Source organism: Bos grunniens, chromosome 6 (genome assembly GCF_055505025.1).
Source record: "Bos grunniens cultivar Pamir isolate PY7600 chromosome 6, Bosgru_T2T1.0, whole genome shotgun sequence".
In the NCBI taxonomy this organism is placed as follows: Eukaryota; Metazoa; Chordata; class Mammalia; order Artiodactyla; family Bovidae; genus Bos; species Bos grunniens.
This window is the reverse complement of record NC_141170.1, coordinates 61,776,585-61,794,706: the sequence shown is the minus strand read 5'-3', so window position 1 is coordinate 61,794,706 and position 18,122 is coordinate 61,776,585. Positions and strand designations below refer to the sequence as shown.

Here is an 18,122-nt window from a genome sequence, read left to right as displayed (position 1 = left end):
CTATATTTCATTCCAAATTATGATAGTTTGCCTTCTTTTTTCTTAATCAACCTAGCTAGAAGTTTGTAAAATTGTACTATGCATTCAGAGAGCTAACTTTTGGCTTTATTGGTTATATGGGATTTTTTTTCCCTATTTTCTATTTCATTGATTTTGACTCTGTATTTTCCTCCTTCAGTTTTTGATTAAATTTGTTCTCTTTCAAGCTTTTTTTTTTCTTCTAGTTTTATTGACATAAAGTTGACAATACAGCACAGTATAAGTTTAAGGCATATAGCATAATTATTTTATTTATATCATGAAATAATTACTACAGTAAGTTTAGTGAATATCCATCATCTAATATAGATACAGAGTTAAAGATCAAAAACTGTTTTTGTGCATGTGATGAGAACTCTTAGGATTTACTCTCTTAACTTTTATATATAACATATAACAGTGTTGAATATCTTTATTATGTTGTACATTACATCTCTAGTACTTCTCTGTCTTGGAGTCTGTAGCACTTTGGACTACCTTCACCTACCACCTCCATCTACCCCATCTCTGGTAACCACAAATCTGATCTCTTTTTCTGTGAATTTGTTTGTATGTTTGTTTTTGAAATATAATCGACCTGCGACACTGTCAGTTCTTATTACACCATAGTGATTTTTTTCTGTACATCTGAGAATGATCACCGCAATGTCTAGTTGTGGTATGTCACCACAAAGACATTATTTAGTTATTAACTATATTCCTTACACTGTATACTTCATACTCATGACTCATTTATTTTGTAGCTGGAAGTTTGTACCTCTTTAATCTCACTCACCTATTTCTCACCCCCTCCCCGCCATCCCATCTCCTCTGACAATCACCTGTTTGTTCCTGGTATCTTTAACTCTTTCTGATTTGTTGTGTTTGTTCATTTGTTTTGTCTTTTAGATTCTGTATATAAGTAAAATCACATAGTATTTGTCTTTATCTGACTTATTTCACTTAGCATAATACCCTGTAGATCCATCCATATTGTTGCAAATGACAAGATTTCATTCTTTTTTATGGCTGAGTAATATTCCATTGTATATATGTATACCACATCTTTTTATCCATTCATCTACAAATGGACATTAGGTCACATTCATATCTTAAATATTATAAATAATGTGTCAATGAACATAGGGGTTCATATATCTTTTCTAAATAGTGTTTGAGTATTTTGAAAAATACCCAGTAGTGGAATTGCTGGATCACATAGTACTTCTATTTAATTCTCTGAGGAATCTCCATAGGGTTTTCCATAGTGGCTGCACCAATTTACATTCACCCCAATAGTGCATGAGGGTTCCCCTTTCTTTACATCCTTGCCAGCAGTTACTTTGTTGCCTTTCTGGTAATAGCCATTCTGACAGGTGTGAGGTAACATTTCATTGTGGTTCTGATTTGCATGTCTCTAAGAACTGGACATGGAACAACAGACTGGTTCCAAATAGGAAAAGGAGTACGTCAAGGCTGTATATTGTCACCCTGCTTATTTGACTTATACACAGAGTACATCATGAGAAACGCTGGGCTTGAAGAAGCACAAGCTGGAATCAAGATTGCCGGGAGAAATATCAATAACCTCAGATATGCAGATGACACCCCCCTTATGGCAGAAAGTGAAGAGGAACTCAAAAGCCTCTTGATGAAGGTGAAAGAGGAGAGTGAAAAAGTTGGCTTAAAGCTCAACATTCAGAAAACGAAGATCATGGCATCTGGTCCCATCACTTCATGGGAATTAGATGGGGAAACAGTGGAAACAGTGTCAGACTTCATTTTTTGGGACTCCAAAATCACTGCAGATGGTGATTGCAGCCATGAAATTAAAAGACACTTACTCCTTGGAAGAAAAGTTATGACCAACCTAGATAGCATATTGAAAAGCAGAGACATTACTTTGCCAACAAAGGTCCGTCTAGTCAAGGCTATGGTTTTTCCAGCAGTCATGTATGGATGTGAGAGTTACACTGTGAAGAAAGCTGAGTGCTGAAGAATTGATGCTTTTGAACTGTGATGTTAGAGAAAACTCTTGAGAGTCCCTTGGACTGCAAGGAGATCCAACCAGTCCATTCTAAAGGAGATCAGCCCCGGGAGTTCTTTGGAAGGAATGATGCTCAAGCTGAAACTCCAATACTTTGGCCACCTCATGCAAAGAGTTGACTCATTGGAAAAGACTCTGATGCTGGAAGGGATTGGGGGCAGGAGAAGGGGACGACAGAGGATGAGATGGCTGGATGGCACCACCGACTCGATGGACATGAGTTTGGGTGAACTCTGGGAGTTGGTGATGGACAGGGAGGCCTGGCATGCTGCAGTTCTTGGGGACACAAAGAGTCGGACACAACTGAGCGACTGAACTGAACTGAATAATCAGTGATATTGAGTGTCTTTTTCTGTGCCTATTGGCCATATGTATGTCTTCTTTCTTTCATCTTTTTCTGGTTTCTTAAGGTAGAATCCTAAATTACCAGTTTGAGATCTTTCATTCCTGCTGTAGGTATTCAAAGGTATAGATTTCTCTCTAGCCATTGCTTTAGTTGCATTTCTTAACTTTTGACCTAGATTTTCATTTCATTAAGTGCAAAACATGCCAAGTTTAGTGCAGAGTGTCTTAATCTGTCCCAGCTTTTACTTTTCCACCAGGCCTTCTCATGTTTCTATGCTCCATGTACGAGGCTCAAAGTCAGCCTGAAGCACGTGGATAGCTTTTGATCTTTTATGTCTGTGAGTAGCCTTCTTCAGCCAGGAATTTTCAGAGAGCTTATCAAGACTGTCTTATGGCTGTTTATTTCACTGATTTCCTTGTAAAATTTGAATGAAGCCACAGGCTAGCTGAGCCACCGGGCTTCCCCGTTTGTCTGCTTCTGAGACTGCTACTACTGCTAACGGCGCTCATGGGCATGGAGTTTTCCCTTGCTCAGCTGCAAATCAGGTGAGCTTTCTGTGACAGTGAAGATGCTGATGTTCATAGCTTGACCCTCTCTGACATGGAGTCTAAGAAAGGGAGTGGTTAAGGAGGGATGGGAGAAACCCCATGCAAGAATCTGACAGACTCCACTGTTCTTATCTGAATAACTTATCTGAAGTTCAGTTACTTTTGATTAATAATCACATCCCAATTTGTTTTATGCCCTTGGTCTTTGGTTAATTTACATTAAAATGCTTCTTTTCATAATTTTGTCCAGTTTCATTATTGCTAATTAGAAAGAGTATTTGCTAAGTAAACTCCTTATTATACCATACTTTGTCATTATTTTCTGACATCACCCCAGATTCACACATTGCTGTTAATCCTATTAACATAGTCAACTATTAATTTAAGATAAAGTTGAATTTTCATTTATGTTAACTTTATGGAGATAAAATAGTTTTTGAGTTTAATTAATGTTTTAATTATAGTAGCATCTATTTTCCCTTTAATTTATTGAGTCCTAGCTATGTGCTGCAGAGAAGGCAATGGCACCCCACTCCAGTACTCTTGCCTGGAAAATCCCATGGATGGAGGAGCCTGGTAGGCTGCAGTCCATGGGGTTGCTAAGAGTTGGACACAACTGAGTGACTTCACTTTCACTTTTCACTTTCATGCATTGGAGAAGGAAATGGCAACCCACTCCAGTGTTCTTGCCTGGAGAATCCCAAGGATGGCAGAGCCTGGTGGGCTGCTGTCTATGGGGTCGCAGAGTCAGATACGACTGAAGTGACTTAGCAGCAGAGGTAGCAGCTATGTGCTGGGGTCTGCTCTATTTTCTGTGATATAAAGATGTATGAGGATGTCTCTGCCTTTCATGAATTCACAAGTTTAATGGGGGAGACAGACTAAAAATAAATTACAAATATTATAATAAAGCATAATGCATGGTGTTATATAGGGGTGAGCAAAGTGCTCTGAGGTGACCAGGATATGCTTGTCTCTAGCCAGTAAGAGTTCACAAATTGTGGTGCTTTTGACTGGGACTCGGGAGGGTCTGAGTCTGCCAAACAATGGGATGCAGTAAATAGGGAATTCTGAGCATGGAAAGCAGTATGTGTAAAGACAAGGTTCAAGTAATATCTGAAAAATACTCTGGAGGGTGCATGGTAAACAGTGGTAGAAGATGAAACTTAGGTCAGAGATACATTTACATCTGCTGAACATTCTGGCCTTCACCCTCTAGGCCAACAGATGCCAGTCAAGGCTTTTAGTGATCAAATTAGTTTTTACTTTTGTTTTGTCTTAGCATGTATCTCCAGCAGTTCTGTGGAGCATAAGACTGCAATGAGGAGAGACAAGTAACAGATCAATGAGACTGGAGACTTTTGGACTCTTAGAGTTGAGATGATGAGTACATAAATAGAGATTATTAGAAAAAAAAGCATAGCCAGATTCAGAGATGGTTATGATGAAATTGACAGGATTTAGTGACATTGAAATGAGGAACAGTAAGGGTAACTGGTTGGGCACAGAAGACTTGGAGGGCATGGGGATGAGGCAGCCTCTGGGAAGCCACCAAACAGGAAATCAACCCAGACCGAAGTCAGATAGGATGTTCAGTGTTTACTGGCTAAGGGGCCAGGAAAAGGGGGGAGGATCCAGGCAAGAAGAGATGTAGGGAAACTTGGGAAACCGGGCTGGAATGACAGCTGCAAGTAGATCCCAAATAAGTTTTCTGAGCTGCCAAGAGGGAAGTGACTTCACCTAAGGTCCATCCCCTTAAGTGTGGGTAGTGGGGGCGGTAAAGAAGTTCCAATCCAACATGGTCAGTTTGACACTCTTATTTTTAATAAAAACTTGGAATTAATCTAAACCCTACTTGAAATAGGATAATGATATTGACTGATCATTCTCCCTCAACTAGTATTCCTCCTGAAGGTAATTCAGATACTGCACAGAGACCATCATTAATTCTGAAATCAGAGAGGAATTATTCAGAAAGCAACTCTTTGTAAACCTCTATAGTGCTACTAAAGTGTTTTACATCTTTTCAAAGGTGGGCAGATACAAATGGACACAATGATGGTGAAGAATAAATGATTACATACTTTGTCTTGATCTACACTTTTTTAAGAGGTCCCTTTTTATGGGCAACATTCTGTGAGTTAATTTTTCCTGTCCATGACATTCTAGTGTTTTTTTAATTGCTAACCATCCGGATTTGCTGTCAGTATGAATCAGGTTTTTTGTATAATTAAACCAGCTTATCTGTCACCCAACATAATGAATCCATTCTATTTTAATTACTTTTCCATTTCCAGAACCAGTCATCCTGTATTAATACAAATATAGGAAAATCTGAGTCACTTTTGTACTATAAGTAATAACACAGAATGTCTATCATACACTTACCTCACATTTTTAGAAACATTCAACATAATTTGATAAAATATTAGTATTTTGCCAGAAACACAGAAACCAGGAAAGACATCCGTATTTTAGTTCATTCACTCTCTTCATGAAGCAGACTTTGTAAACCCTATAATTTATTTCCCGGAATTTCACAGTGTTGATTCTATATCCAACCAATGACACATTGTAATGTATGAAGCCTTTCTGTTTCCGAGGTAATTTCAGAGAAGCATTGTCTGTCAGCTCAGTTTTATCGCTTGTCCTTTTGCGGGTTTTTTTTTTTTTTCATTTACTCCTTCCTTAACTGAGCATGATTCTCATCACTGGGGATGCAGCAGTGAAAGAGACAGAAAAAGGTTCTGAGTCCCATTGAACTCACGTGGCAGGTGGGAGAGACAGGTGGTAAACAGCTGTCACCAATAGTGATGAGTAATGTGCAGAGAATTTGAAGAAGGTAGTGTGATAGAGAGGGCTTCTGTAGCTGGAGGGCTCAGGGGAGACCTCTCTGAGGAGGTGGCATTAAAGCTGACACTTGACTGACAGGAGATGCCATGAGATGATCATGGGATTGAGCATTCCAGGAGGAAGTCATGGCTAGAGCAAAGGTCACGAGTGAAAATGTCATCCAGAAACCACATGAACAGCAGTGCTGCTGGAGTGCCGTGAACTAGACAAGTGGTGAGAAATGGGCTTCGGGAGGGGGGGACGTTCAAGGTAAGGCTTGGGGATTTCGTCTCAAGTTCCATGAAGAGATCCTGGAGGGCTTTAAATGAGAGAGTGATGTGATCAGATTTGTTCTTACAAGATTGGGCTGGCTGCTCTGTGGAGAATAGATGGATGGAGGCAAGTATGGAAACAGCAAGATAAGGTTCAACTGAGAGATGAGCTTGGCTTGCATCAGAGGTAAAGAGAAGTAGATAACTCGGATTTTTTGTTTCATAAGTATCAGGACTTTGGCATCCCTTAATCATTCAGGGAAGTTATTGCACTTGTCATTTTCAAATATTCTTTGCACAGTTACATATTTTCCATGGCTAGAGCAAAGTGTGACATTTAGCTCTCTAGATTCAAATCCAAGTTCTCCAACTTAGTGGTCATATGACTTCAAGCATGTCTCTTAACCGCTTTATATTTGTTTCATCTAATATAAAAAATGGACTAGTAATCTTACCTATTTCATTGTTGACAGAAGTGACTAAGAAAATGCACGTAAAAATACTTAGCACACTACTAGTCTACAGTAAGAACTCAATGAATGTTAGTAATTAGATACTGGATTTCTGCCTTAGCCTTCTTACTAAGACACATTTAGGTCTCAGTACCCAGGAATAAAATTTACAGTAATGACAATTTTAAGAAGCAGATTTCTGCTCTTCATTTCATAATTTTTTCATGTATTACTAGGATACAGTTTTTTAATATCTTACCAGTAATCTTTATTTAATATACTCCCAGATTTCACATCAGGTAATACTTCATTTTTAAAGTGACTTTTTGTTACCTGGGTTTTGAACATCTGTAGCCTTTTAGAGAGATTGAATATTATCAGTTTTACTGCAGAGTTCGTGTTTTCAACCCTTAAAACAGGGTGAAGGAGGATGGGCATGTGATGCCAAGATTATGTAAATCATGTGAAAGCTTAGTTCCCCGCCCCCACCGGTGCCATAACAGCACCTGGTCACTGTTCGGGTGTGCCCTGCTCAAGTGTGGTCCTCCCGCTTATCCTGTGGACTTAGGTCCATGTTGGATCCGTGGTGGGAAAAGACCCTACTTGTTTGGATCACAGAGTAATCTCAAAGACCTTGTATAGAATCTTTGGTTCCCTTGTAAACACTGGTTCCTGTCACTCTGTTGAGCTGCTGCTGCATCTGAGACTCTCAGGACTGGTTGTTTGCCTCTCAAAACAGGCTTGAGAACAGTAGGAAAGTAGAGTAGCTCAATGTGGCATATGGTTGAGTTTGTATGCACAGATGTTGTTAGAGAATAACAAGGACAGTCTTTTAAATTGGCTCCTCAGTTATAAATGTGGCATGCAGATGTTTCATGGTTATGGCTGGGATTGAGGTACATTTAGCAAATGGTCCTTTTCATGAGATAACACATTAACCTAATTTTGAAAAGCTCTGATTCTTATCTCCATCTGAAGTTACTTGGAGAGGGCAAGTCTGTGCTGTAAGCATCTTATAGCATCATCCCTGATATGGAGCATCATCCAGCACAGATGGAATCTAGAATCCCCTTCTGTGCAGAACATTCAACATTAAGTACATACATATTTTGTGGTTCTTCTGGTTTTGGGTTCTCTGTTTCTTCTTGTATTTTTAATGACATAGATAATTTTTAAATATTTAATTTTGAAACTTTTACACACTGTGGCACAGGTAAAGCAGTCCCCTCTCTGATGTAACAGCTCCCTAAGCCCAGAGTGGGAGATATTACTATTGAACCACTGGCTCGTTTCCAAGTACCATGTGTGGAATCTGCTAGTTTTTAGATGCTGACTCCTGCAGTTTGTCCCTCCTCATTATTGTGCTGATTGCACAGATGCTATTGTTTCTAAATGCTTTAGGAAATGATAGAGTCTAGATGTTTTGGGAAATCAGTAACTAATATGTGTGTGTGTGTTGGAACATTTATACTCAGTGGAGATATACCCGGTAGTCCTATGATTTTTCCTTTTACCTCTTTGAAAGTCATTGTGGTTGTGGCTATTAAGAGATCGATGTGGGGGTCTCCATTAGTTTAGAGAATCAGCTGTGAATTCTCAGCTCTGCCAGCACCCGCAGAACTTACCAGGGGGCTCCCATCCATCCTGTATGCCTGATAGAGGGATCTCGGCTCTCCCTGGTCTGTGAAGAACAAGTCCCCTCCAGTAGATAAATATCCCATCATTTCACAGTGTAGCACCCCAGCTTGATTATATTCATGTTTATTTGTAAGCTTTCTTTTTTTTTCTGCTTTATTTTACATACGTGGACATAACTCACTTTCTGTGTGTTTGCTTTTCTACCACAGACACGGGAGCAGAAAGACAGGCACTAAAAGAAAATGTGTATCCTAAATTGAGAGAATTCTGCAGAGAAAACTATGGATTAGAATTTCAGGTAACTATGATATTAATTTCACATTTAACTTTATCAGCTAAACAACTAATGTTTGTTTCTTGTCACAACTTAGGTGTTATAAAAGACAAGTTTTAAGCTCTGGAAAATGTCATTTCTTTAAGCATGGATAAAAAGAAACACTGGAAAATAGAAGTAAAATATTTCATCATTTTTGAGGTTTTGCACTTTTACTCTCTGCTTCTTGGACCCTACTTATTATTGGCTCATCTTTTTCTTTGAACCATGTTTATCTGCTTTATTATTAACCTCCACTAACATAAAAAGGTGAAGGTTGCAAAGCACCTGCCTTCACACTGGCATCTCTAGAAACGTTGTGCATCTGAAAATTGCAACTGGAACTTCCCTGGCAGTCCAGTGGTTAGAACATCGTGCTTTCACTGCCGAGGGTATGAGTTCAGTCCTTGGTCAGGGAACTAAGGTCCTACAAGCTGTGCAGCACAGCCCAAAAAAAAAGGAAAAGAAAAAAAGTACAAATTGGGATCAGCTGTCTTACAAGTACTTATTTTTAGCATCTTGACTAGTCCTTGCCTTCCTTTTCACCTTTTAGTTTTTATTCACGTTGTCAAATGTCCTTTTTCCCAAGTATTTCAGAATTTACCATTTACCAAGAAAAAATATCATCAGCATTTCAAGAGGCTGTAACTGTGCACATCATTGCTGAAATTCATAAACATGGCATTGTAGACACCGTCAATTTGGCCATCTAATAGAGAAGTACTAGGAGACATTGGTCATATCCTCGACATCCAGAATTTTTTGAAGTAAATGTCTCCTGCAACAGATAGCATTATGTAGTGAGAATTTGTTAACCTCATTCGCAGTGAACATCTTAACTGCTATCCGAACTACATGTTTACATTGTTAAGTAAGGAGTATGGACTAGAGGTTTGTAGTGTAAGAGTACAAAATGTGCCATTAATAGAAGAAAATTTCACCCTTCATTTGTTTCTTCCTGAATACAGTTGACCCTTGAACAGTGCAGGGGTTAGAGGCGCTGACCCTCTTCACAGTTGAAAATCCACGTGTAACTTTACGGTCAGCCCTCTGCATCCACAGTCCCTCTGTATCTACCATCTCTCCATATCTGCAGATTCAGTCAACCATGGATCATTTAATACTATAGAACTTACTAGTAAAAAAAAAAAAAAGCCACACATAAGTGGGCCCATGCAGTTAAAACCTGTGCTATTCAAGAGTCAACTGTAAATATTCCATCTTGGTATACCTCATAATGCCTTCTAATATGATGTATAAAATAATAGTTTCTAAATGACTTTAATCCTAATGCTTAGTGTCCATCAGCAACAAGCTAATACAACACAAATATTGAAGAGTTACTTGTAAGTCACTGTTTACTTGAAAAACTATGAACCTAGATTCCTTGTTGTGAAATCAGCACTACTTTATATAAGGGCTCTGGTTCTACCGATAAGAAGGTCTGGACTGTTAAAAAAATATGTCAGTTTCCAAAGACTAAGACATTCCTTGGGGACTCAGTATATAACCCAATTATTCCTTGGGTTGTACTAATAACAGGGTCTCGACTATTTTAAAAAAAAGATTATATGTCAAAGTTTCCAAAGACTAAGACATTCCTTGGGGGTTCACTTAGTATAAAGAAATATGTCTAAGTATATTGATCCCATCTTTGAGTTTATTTGGGTTTTCATCACTTTTGTTAGTAGAAGATTGAGCTGCAGAACAGCTGCCATAAAACATGAAACTGATTAGGATTAGCTGAAGGGGAAAAAAATACACATTTTCTAAATTATAAGCATTTACAGGAGAAGAGAAATAAAGCCGAAGGAAAAATGTAGAAGGCAAGGTCCCTAGAAGAAATTAATGGCAAGGATCATTCCAGGCAAGTATATTGAATCCATTGATGAGAATCTCACAGCAGGGGAAATAGCATTGGGTAAAGTGTGACGTGGAATTGACTCCCAGCTCTTGACTGCGAGTGATTTAACCCATCCCCATATCCTTCACAGGCTTCCCTCCTAGCTCAGTTGGTAAAGAATCCACCTGCAATGCTGGAGACCCCAGTTCGATTCCTGGGTTGGGAAGATCCCCTGGAGAAGGGATAGGCTACCCACTCCAGTATTCTTGGGCTTCCCTTGTGGCTGAGCTGGTAAGAATCTGCCTGCAAGGAGGGAGACCTAGGTTCAATCTCTGGGTTGGGAAGATCCCCTGGACAAGGGAAAGACTACCCACTCCAGTGTTCCGGCCTTGGACTATACAGTCCATGGGGTCAGGAAGAGTCGGACAAGACTGAGTGACTTTCACTTTCACTTTCTGGTCCTTCACTATGTAAGATGGGTTGTGACAGCTTACAAATCCGAGGTTGTATTTGCTTTTTACCTTCCAAGCTTCTAAGCTCAAGTACATAATATCTGAATCTAAGAATATACCTCTTAGCATAAGGTTGATTATAGATCTTCCTGAGGCTGTGTTGAGCTTGCTGTGTATGGTTCTTGGAACCATAAAGAAATGGTTCTCTTTTCCAACTGCAGCAGAATGTGCCAGAAGCTTCATGAAAAAAAAAAAAATAGTTTACCTGTACCATGTCCTGAATTCCATCTCTGTGCATTGGACCCAGGAGAAATGTATTTCCTAGAATTACTCAGACATACCAGGCTATTTCATGCCCTCTTGCCTTTGCTGTTCTCACTGCGTACAGTGCTTTTCTTCTGGTACTTGCCCTGCTTCACCTCCTAAGTCCCACTCACGGAGATTCTTCCTGCCTCACCTTAAGTCGTGCCCCTCCTGTTCTTGCCCACTTCTCTGCAACTGTGTGTCTTTTCATTTGGTTCCTTGAACACTTCAAGCCTATTCCCATTTAAGGATTTTGCACTGGCTGGCTGTTCTCTCTGTAGGAATGCTTACTGCTTCATCTTTACATGGGTGCTTTCTTACTGTTCTTCAAGTCTCTGCTGAAATGTCATTTCCTAGAGATGCTTCTATAATGACTCAATCTAAAATAAGGCCCTAGGTGTGCTCTCTTTTATATCATCCTGTTCTAGTTCTTTGCATAGCATATGTCAGTGTTGAATATTTTTCTTGTTTACTCATGTTTCTTCAAGAAGCAAGAAACAATCTTTCTCTCAAGATTGTTCCACAAGTACAGAGACTTGTCTGTCTTCATGACAGCTACATTTCCTAATCCTAGAATAATGCCTAGCTCATAGTAACACTCCAAAACAATGTGTTGAATGAGTACAGTCTCAGCCCAACCATTATCTGCTTAAAGAATCATTCTCTGATAGCCCTATTCATCTCAGCTTATGCCACATACCCTGATCCCCTAAAACCCTGTGTATAACTCCAAGTCATTCATCTGGTTCATTTAAGAAGTGTTTGTTGACCATCAGCAACATGCTAGACAACATTCCAAGTGCTGGGAATACAGGAAGAAATCATCACCCTCTTTCTGTGGAGCTTTGAATATTGTTGAGAGAGGCAGACAATAAATGGTAAATTCCAGTGGTAACAGATGCATTTTATTGAATAAAAGATTTTTTAAAAAGTAAAGCATGATAAAAGGAGGTAGGGAATACTGGGTGGTCAGAGAAGGACTCAGTCATAAGATAGCCTTTGAGCAGATATCTCCAGAAAGTGATAGAGAAAATCTTGCAGATGTTTTAGAAGTAAAATCCCAGGTATAGGCAACCAGAAAAGGGGTTTTGGATGAGAATGTATTCAGAACATTCTGGTCTTGTTAAAAAGGCCAAGCGGTAATAGAGTTGAGTTGAGTAAGGGAAATGATTGTAGGAGATGACATCAAAGGCAGATCATACGGAAATTTACGGACGGAGATTAAGGACTTACAGTTTTCCTCAGTAAGAGAACATGATATGATTTATGTTTAACGGGTTCAGGGAGCTGGTAAGGGGTGGGAAGTGATGGCAGAAGCAGGAAGATGGTGCAAGTAAGAAATCATCATGGTACAGACTAGAATGAGCAGTTAAGAGATATCTAGTTAGATGAATTTTTCATCACCTGTCTATAAAATCTCAAAGTTCTCAGGACTGGAATTGTGTCTTATTCAACTTATCCCAGTAATCAAGTAGCTGATGCATAGTAAGCCATTTAGGGTTAAATCTTTATTGAACTAAGTTGATAGACTGTGGAGTTACACTTTAATAGTGTCATGTACTTTTATCTCTGTGCCTGTTTGGCAAACTGTTTTCTAGTATTTCCTTTATTTTTTTTTAATTTAAACTAAGAAAAACATCTGCTTCTGCTTTATTGACTATACCAAAGCCTTTGACTATGTGGATCACAATAAACTGTGGAAAATTCTGAAAGAGATGGGAATACCAGACCACCTGACCTGCCTCTTGAGAAACCTGTATGTAGGTCAGGAAGCAACAGTTAGAACTGGACATGGAACAACAGACTGTTTCCAAATAGGAAAAGGAGTATGTCAAGGCTGTATATTGTCACCCTGCTTATTTAACTTATATGCAGAGTACATCTTGAGAAATGCTGGCCTGGAAGAAGCACAAGCTGGAATCAAGATTGCCGGGAGAAATATCAATAAACTCAGATATGCAGATGACACCACCCTTATGGCAGAAAGTGAAGAAGGACTAAAGAGCCTCTTGATGAAAGTGAAAGTGGAGAGTGAAAAAGTTGGCTTAAAGCTCAACATTTAGAAAACAAAGATCATGGCATCTGGTCCCATCACTTCATGGCAAATAGATGGGGAAACAATGTCAGACTCTCCAAAATCACTGCAGATGGTGACTACAGCCATGAAATTAAAAGATGCTTACTCCTTGGAAGGAAAGTTATGACCAACCTAGATAGCATATTCAAAAGCAGAGCTATTACTTTGCCAACAAAGGTCCATCTAGTCAAGGCTATGGTTTTTCCTGTGGTCATGTATGGATGTGAGAGTTGGACTGTGAAGAAAGCTAAGCGCCAAAGAATTGATGCTTTTGAACTGTGGTGTTGGAGAAGACTCTTGAGAGTCACTTGGACTGCAAGGAGATCCAACCAGTCTATTCTAAAGGAGATCAGTCCTTGGTGTTCTTTGGAAGGACTGATGCTGAAGCTGAAACTCCAATACTTTGGCCACCTTATGCGAAGAGTTGACTCATTGGAAAAGACTCTGATGCTGGGAGGGATTGGGGGCAGGAGGAGAAGGGGACGACAGAGAATGAGATGGCTGGATGGCATCACCAACTCAATGGACATGAGTTTGAGTGAACTCTGGGAGTTGGTGATGGACAGGGAGGCCTGGCATGCTGCAATTCATGGGGTCGCAAAGAGTCGGACACGACTGAGCGACTGAACTGAACTGAACTGAACTGAAGATTGTTTTTGGCTGCCCTGGGTCTTGGTTGCTGCATGTGGGCTTTCTCTAGTTGTAGTACATGGGCTTCTCTTTGCATTGGCTTCCCTTGTTGCAGAGCACAGGCTTGGGGCACATGGGCTTTAGCAGTTCCATCTTCTGGGCTCTAGAGTGTAGGCTCAGTAGTTGTGGTGCACAGGCCTAGTTGCCCCTTTGCATGTGAGCTCCTAGTCCCCCAACCATGGATCAAACCCATGTCTCCTGCATTGCAAGGCAAATTCTTAATCACTGGATCACCAGGGAAGTCCCTAAAATAAGATCTTTAATGAAAATGCATCAGCCTATCTGATTATGTGAACTTAAGCTAACTTAATGTGTGATATATACCTAGTTGACTGCTCAGAGATGGGACCATTGAATGAAAAAAATGTCAAGCCTACTCAGAGGAGAAAGCATACTTGGCTCAGGGAAGGACAGGGTATGTAAGTAAGAGGTTATTTGATTGGCCAGTGTTCAGTAAGTGCCCTTGGCTATGGGAAAGAGGGTAGAAAGGAAGAACAGGGAAATAAATGGGGAAAAATAAAGATGATTGGGGTAAAAGCAAGTGGTACAGGACTAGTAAATAAAGGGCTTTAATTATATGTCCACAGGCCATCCATCTTGCTTTCAGATGCTTTCTGTCCATTCTCACTGCTAAGCCCCTGATCTAATACTCATTGCTTCAAAAAATCAAATGAGCAAAGACAATCCTAACTGATCTTGTTCTCGGCTTACCCACAATAGGTTGCAAGTCCTAGAGGAAGAGACTAGTCCTCACTTATTTTTAAGTCCCCAGGGCTTGGGAAGAGGGTTCAACATTTACTGGATTTGGTAAAAGAGTGTCAGCAGAACTGCCTTACATCATCATCCTACTTGAGTTTTCCTATACATCACCAGAGGAACCGTACTTAAATGTAAGGTTGTCAGTTTCTTTGCTTAAAACTTTACAATGGCTCCCTGCTGCTTACAGGCTCCCTCTGTAATATGATCCCAGCTGTCTTTCCACCTTCATCCACCATTCTTCCCAAAATAAACAGGCCATCCTCGACCTGTCCTTGGATCCCATCTTGCCACTTATTCATTCCTGACTTTAAAAGCTCATTTGCTGCATCTGTTTCAGTTTTCCTTTCTTATTACAAATACTCTTTCTCCTGTGCTTCCTGCCTTTCAGAATCCAGCTCCAGGCCTTGCTTTCTAAGAAGTTTTTTTCAGATTCCCAAATATCCCCTTTCTCCTCCCTGAATTCTTAGCAGTCTCCCCCATCCCAGCACTGCAGGTACCCTGAGCACGAGTAAACCTGATGAGGGCAGGGACCACTAACAGGATACCCGATTGATCTGGGCACTTAGCCGCTGGTGCATTTTGAAAGCAATTTCATTTCAGTCCAGCCACTCAACTTAGTATCATTTCTTAAGAATTCCTTCTGATAGCAAACATTTTGACAGGCACCTCATATTTATCTCACATCATCTTAGAAACCAGGGCTTTCCTGATAGCTCAGTTGGTAAAGAATCCACCTGCAATGCAGGAGACCCCAGTTCAATTCCTGGGTCAGGAAGATTCCCTGGAGAAGGGATAGGCTACCCACTCCAGTTATTCTTGGACTTCCCTTGTGGCTTAGCCAGTAAAGAATTCACCCACAATGCAGGAAAGCTGGGTTCGATCCCTGAGTTGGGAAGATCCCCTGGAGAAGGGAAAGGCTACCCACTCCAGTATTCTGGCCTGGAGAATCCCGTGGACTCTGTAGTTCATGGGGTAGCAAAGAGTTGGACATGACTGAGCGACTTTCACTTCACTTCATCTTAGTAATCCTGTTTCCTTTTCTTCACCTTTAGCATCCACTAAATCCCAAATACCTGCAGGATTTTCCTCCTAAATATTTCTTCAGTCTGTGCCATCTGTCCTAGTCTATATTACTGTCATCTTGACTATGCAGTAGATTATCTTGCTGGCCTTCATCTCCTCCTCCTCCTTCCCAACATCAACCCCTCCATCCCCAGACCTCCTCCATTGTATTACTGCTGTGGTATCTCTGAAATACAAACCAACTCATTCATCCGCAAGACACGTTTTGTACTTCTCAGCCTGGAATGTGAGGTTCTCTTTTCCATTTCCCCCATTCCCCACCCCAGTCTACTACTGAGTCCTGTCTGTCCCCTCTTCCACAGGCAGCCTGTTTTAGCCTTTGTAATCTGCATTTGTGGGCTTCTCTGGTGGCTCAGTGTTAAAGAATCTACTTGCAATACAGGAGACATGGGCTTGATCCCTGGGTCGGGAAGATCCCTTGGAGAAGGAAATGGCAACCCACTCCAGTATTCTTGCCTGGGAAATCCCCTGGACAGAGTAGTCTGGCAGGCTACAGTCCATGGGATCGGAAAGAGTCAGACATGACTTAGTGACTCAGTAACAACAATCTACGTTCAGTTTCCCAAATAGATTCTTTTTATTCCCCTGAGTCTGCAGACTCACTGTGCCCTTTGTGTGGTGTGCCCTTAAATTGTCCCCCATGCCAATGACTAGAAAATTTTCTACTTTAATAGCATGTATCGTATTGTTTTAATTGCTTTTAAAATGTTTTTTTTTTTTTCCACCACTAACTGGAAGCTCCTTGAGATCAGAAGTCATATTATTTATATCTTTTTATCACCAGTCTTTTTTAGAGACCCTAGTTCATCTTATATACATAATAAATGTTGATTACAGTGAATTTATTGATTAAATGAATAAGACCCAGAAGCTGAGAGTCTTGACCAGGGCTGTGCAAAAGAAATATAATGGGAGCCACAGGTACAAGTCACAAATGGAATTAAACTTTCCAACTATATTTTAAAAAGTAAAAGGAAACAAAAAAAAAATTTAAGAATGTATTTTATATAAGCCACTTTATATCCAAAGCATCGTTTCAACATACGAGCAACATAAAAATTACTGAGTTATCCTATATCCTTTTTTCACACTAAGTCTTCAAAGTCCAGTGTATATTTTATACTCATAACACATCCTGATTCAGACTGGCCACATTTCAGGTGCTCAGCAGCCGTATGTGGTCAGTGGCTTCCATGCGGGTCTGTGAAGTTCTAGAGGGAGTGGTCAAGGTGAGCCCATTCTAACAGCAGGGAGAGCCTTACTGCCCAGGGATGTGTCCTGGTGCAGGTGATGGAGAGACTTTATTAGAGGAGCTGCAGTGGGGATGGAAATTCATTTGAACATGTTTAAAAAAATCCAGATGATGATTCAGAAAATAATTTTTCGCTAGTCACATTAGTAACTTATATTTGATCACTTTGGGACATTGCATTAGTATAGCATGTCAACAACAACAAAACACACACACACAGTGTAAAAGCTATGAATCATGTTTTTTGGTGTCTTACTGTGGACTGTAGCCCAGGAGACAGCTTCTCAGAGAGCTCTGAGAAAATGTTCCAAGAGGTAAGGAGGAGATGGGTACATATGTGATTTTGGCAAAGTAATGAGCATGCAATAAACCATGAATCTCAGTAGCAGGTTGCTTCTGGTCACCAGGAACAGGTATCTTAATTAATGACTTTAATGCTTTTCTAAGTGCACTCATCTCCAAGCCAGGCTTCAGCAATACGTGAACCGTGAACTTCCTGATGTTCAAGCTGGTTTTAGAAAAGGCAGAGGAACCAGAGATCAAATTACCAACATCCGCTGGATCATGGAAAAAGCAAGAGAGTTCCAGAAAAACATCTATTTCTGCTTTATTGACTATGCCAAAGCCTTTGACTGTGTGGATCACAATCAACTGTGGAAAATTCTGAAAGAGATGGGAATACGAGACCACCTGACCTGCCTCTTGAGAAATCTGTATGCAGGTCAGGAAGCAACAGTTAGAACTGGACATGCAACAACAGACTGGTTCCAAGTAGGAAAAGGAGTACGTCAAGGCTGTATATTGTCACCCTGCTTATTTAACTTATATGCAGAGTACATCATGAGAAACGCTGGACTGGAAGAAACACAAGCTGGAATCAAGATTGCTGGGAGAAATATCAATAATCTAAGATATGCAGATGACACCACCCTTATGGCAGAAAGTGAAGAGGAACTCAAAAGCCTCTTGATGAAAGTGAAAGTGGAGAGTGAAAAAGTTGGCTTAAAGCTCAACATTCAGAAAATGAAGATCATGGCATCCAGTCCCGTCACTTCATGGGAAATAGATGGGGAAACAGTGTCAGACTTTATTTTCTTGGGCTCAAAAATCACTGTAGATGGTGACTGCAGCCATGAAATTAAAAGACGCTTACTCCTTGGAAGGAAAGTTATGACCAACCTAGATAGCACATTCAAA

General features: G+C 40.2%; 1 protein-coding gene across 3 annotated transcripts in view; it reads left to right on the top strand.

The window, feature by feature from the left end:
* Nucleotides 1-18,122, top strand: part of LOC147370825 (NACHT and WD repeat domain-containing protein 2-like) — a 126,956-nt gene that overhangs the window by 90,613 nt on the left and 18,221 nt on the right. The window contains exons 2-3 of one of the 3 annotated variants that reach the window (XM_086406184.1): nt 8,363-8,451; nt 10,461-10,600. In XM_086406184.1, coding sequence (XP_086262310.1) covers nt 8,363-8,451; nt 10,461-10,556 — 185 coding nt within the window. In that variant the 3' untranslated portion in view covers nt 10,557-10,600. Of the gene's footprint in view, nt 1-8,362; nt 8,452-10,256; nt 10,336-10,460; nt 10,601-18,122 lie in introns of those variants that run through there. The other 2 variants (XM_086406185.1, XM_086406183.1) reach the window with 2 other exon arrangements.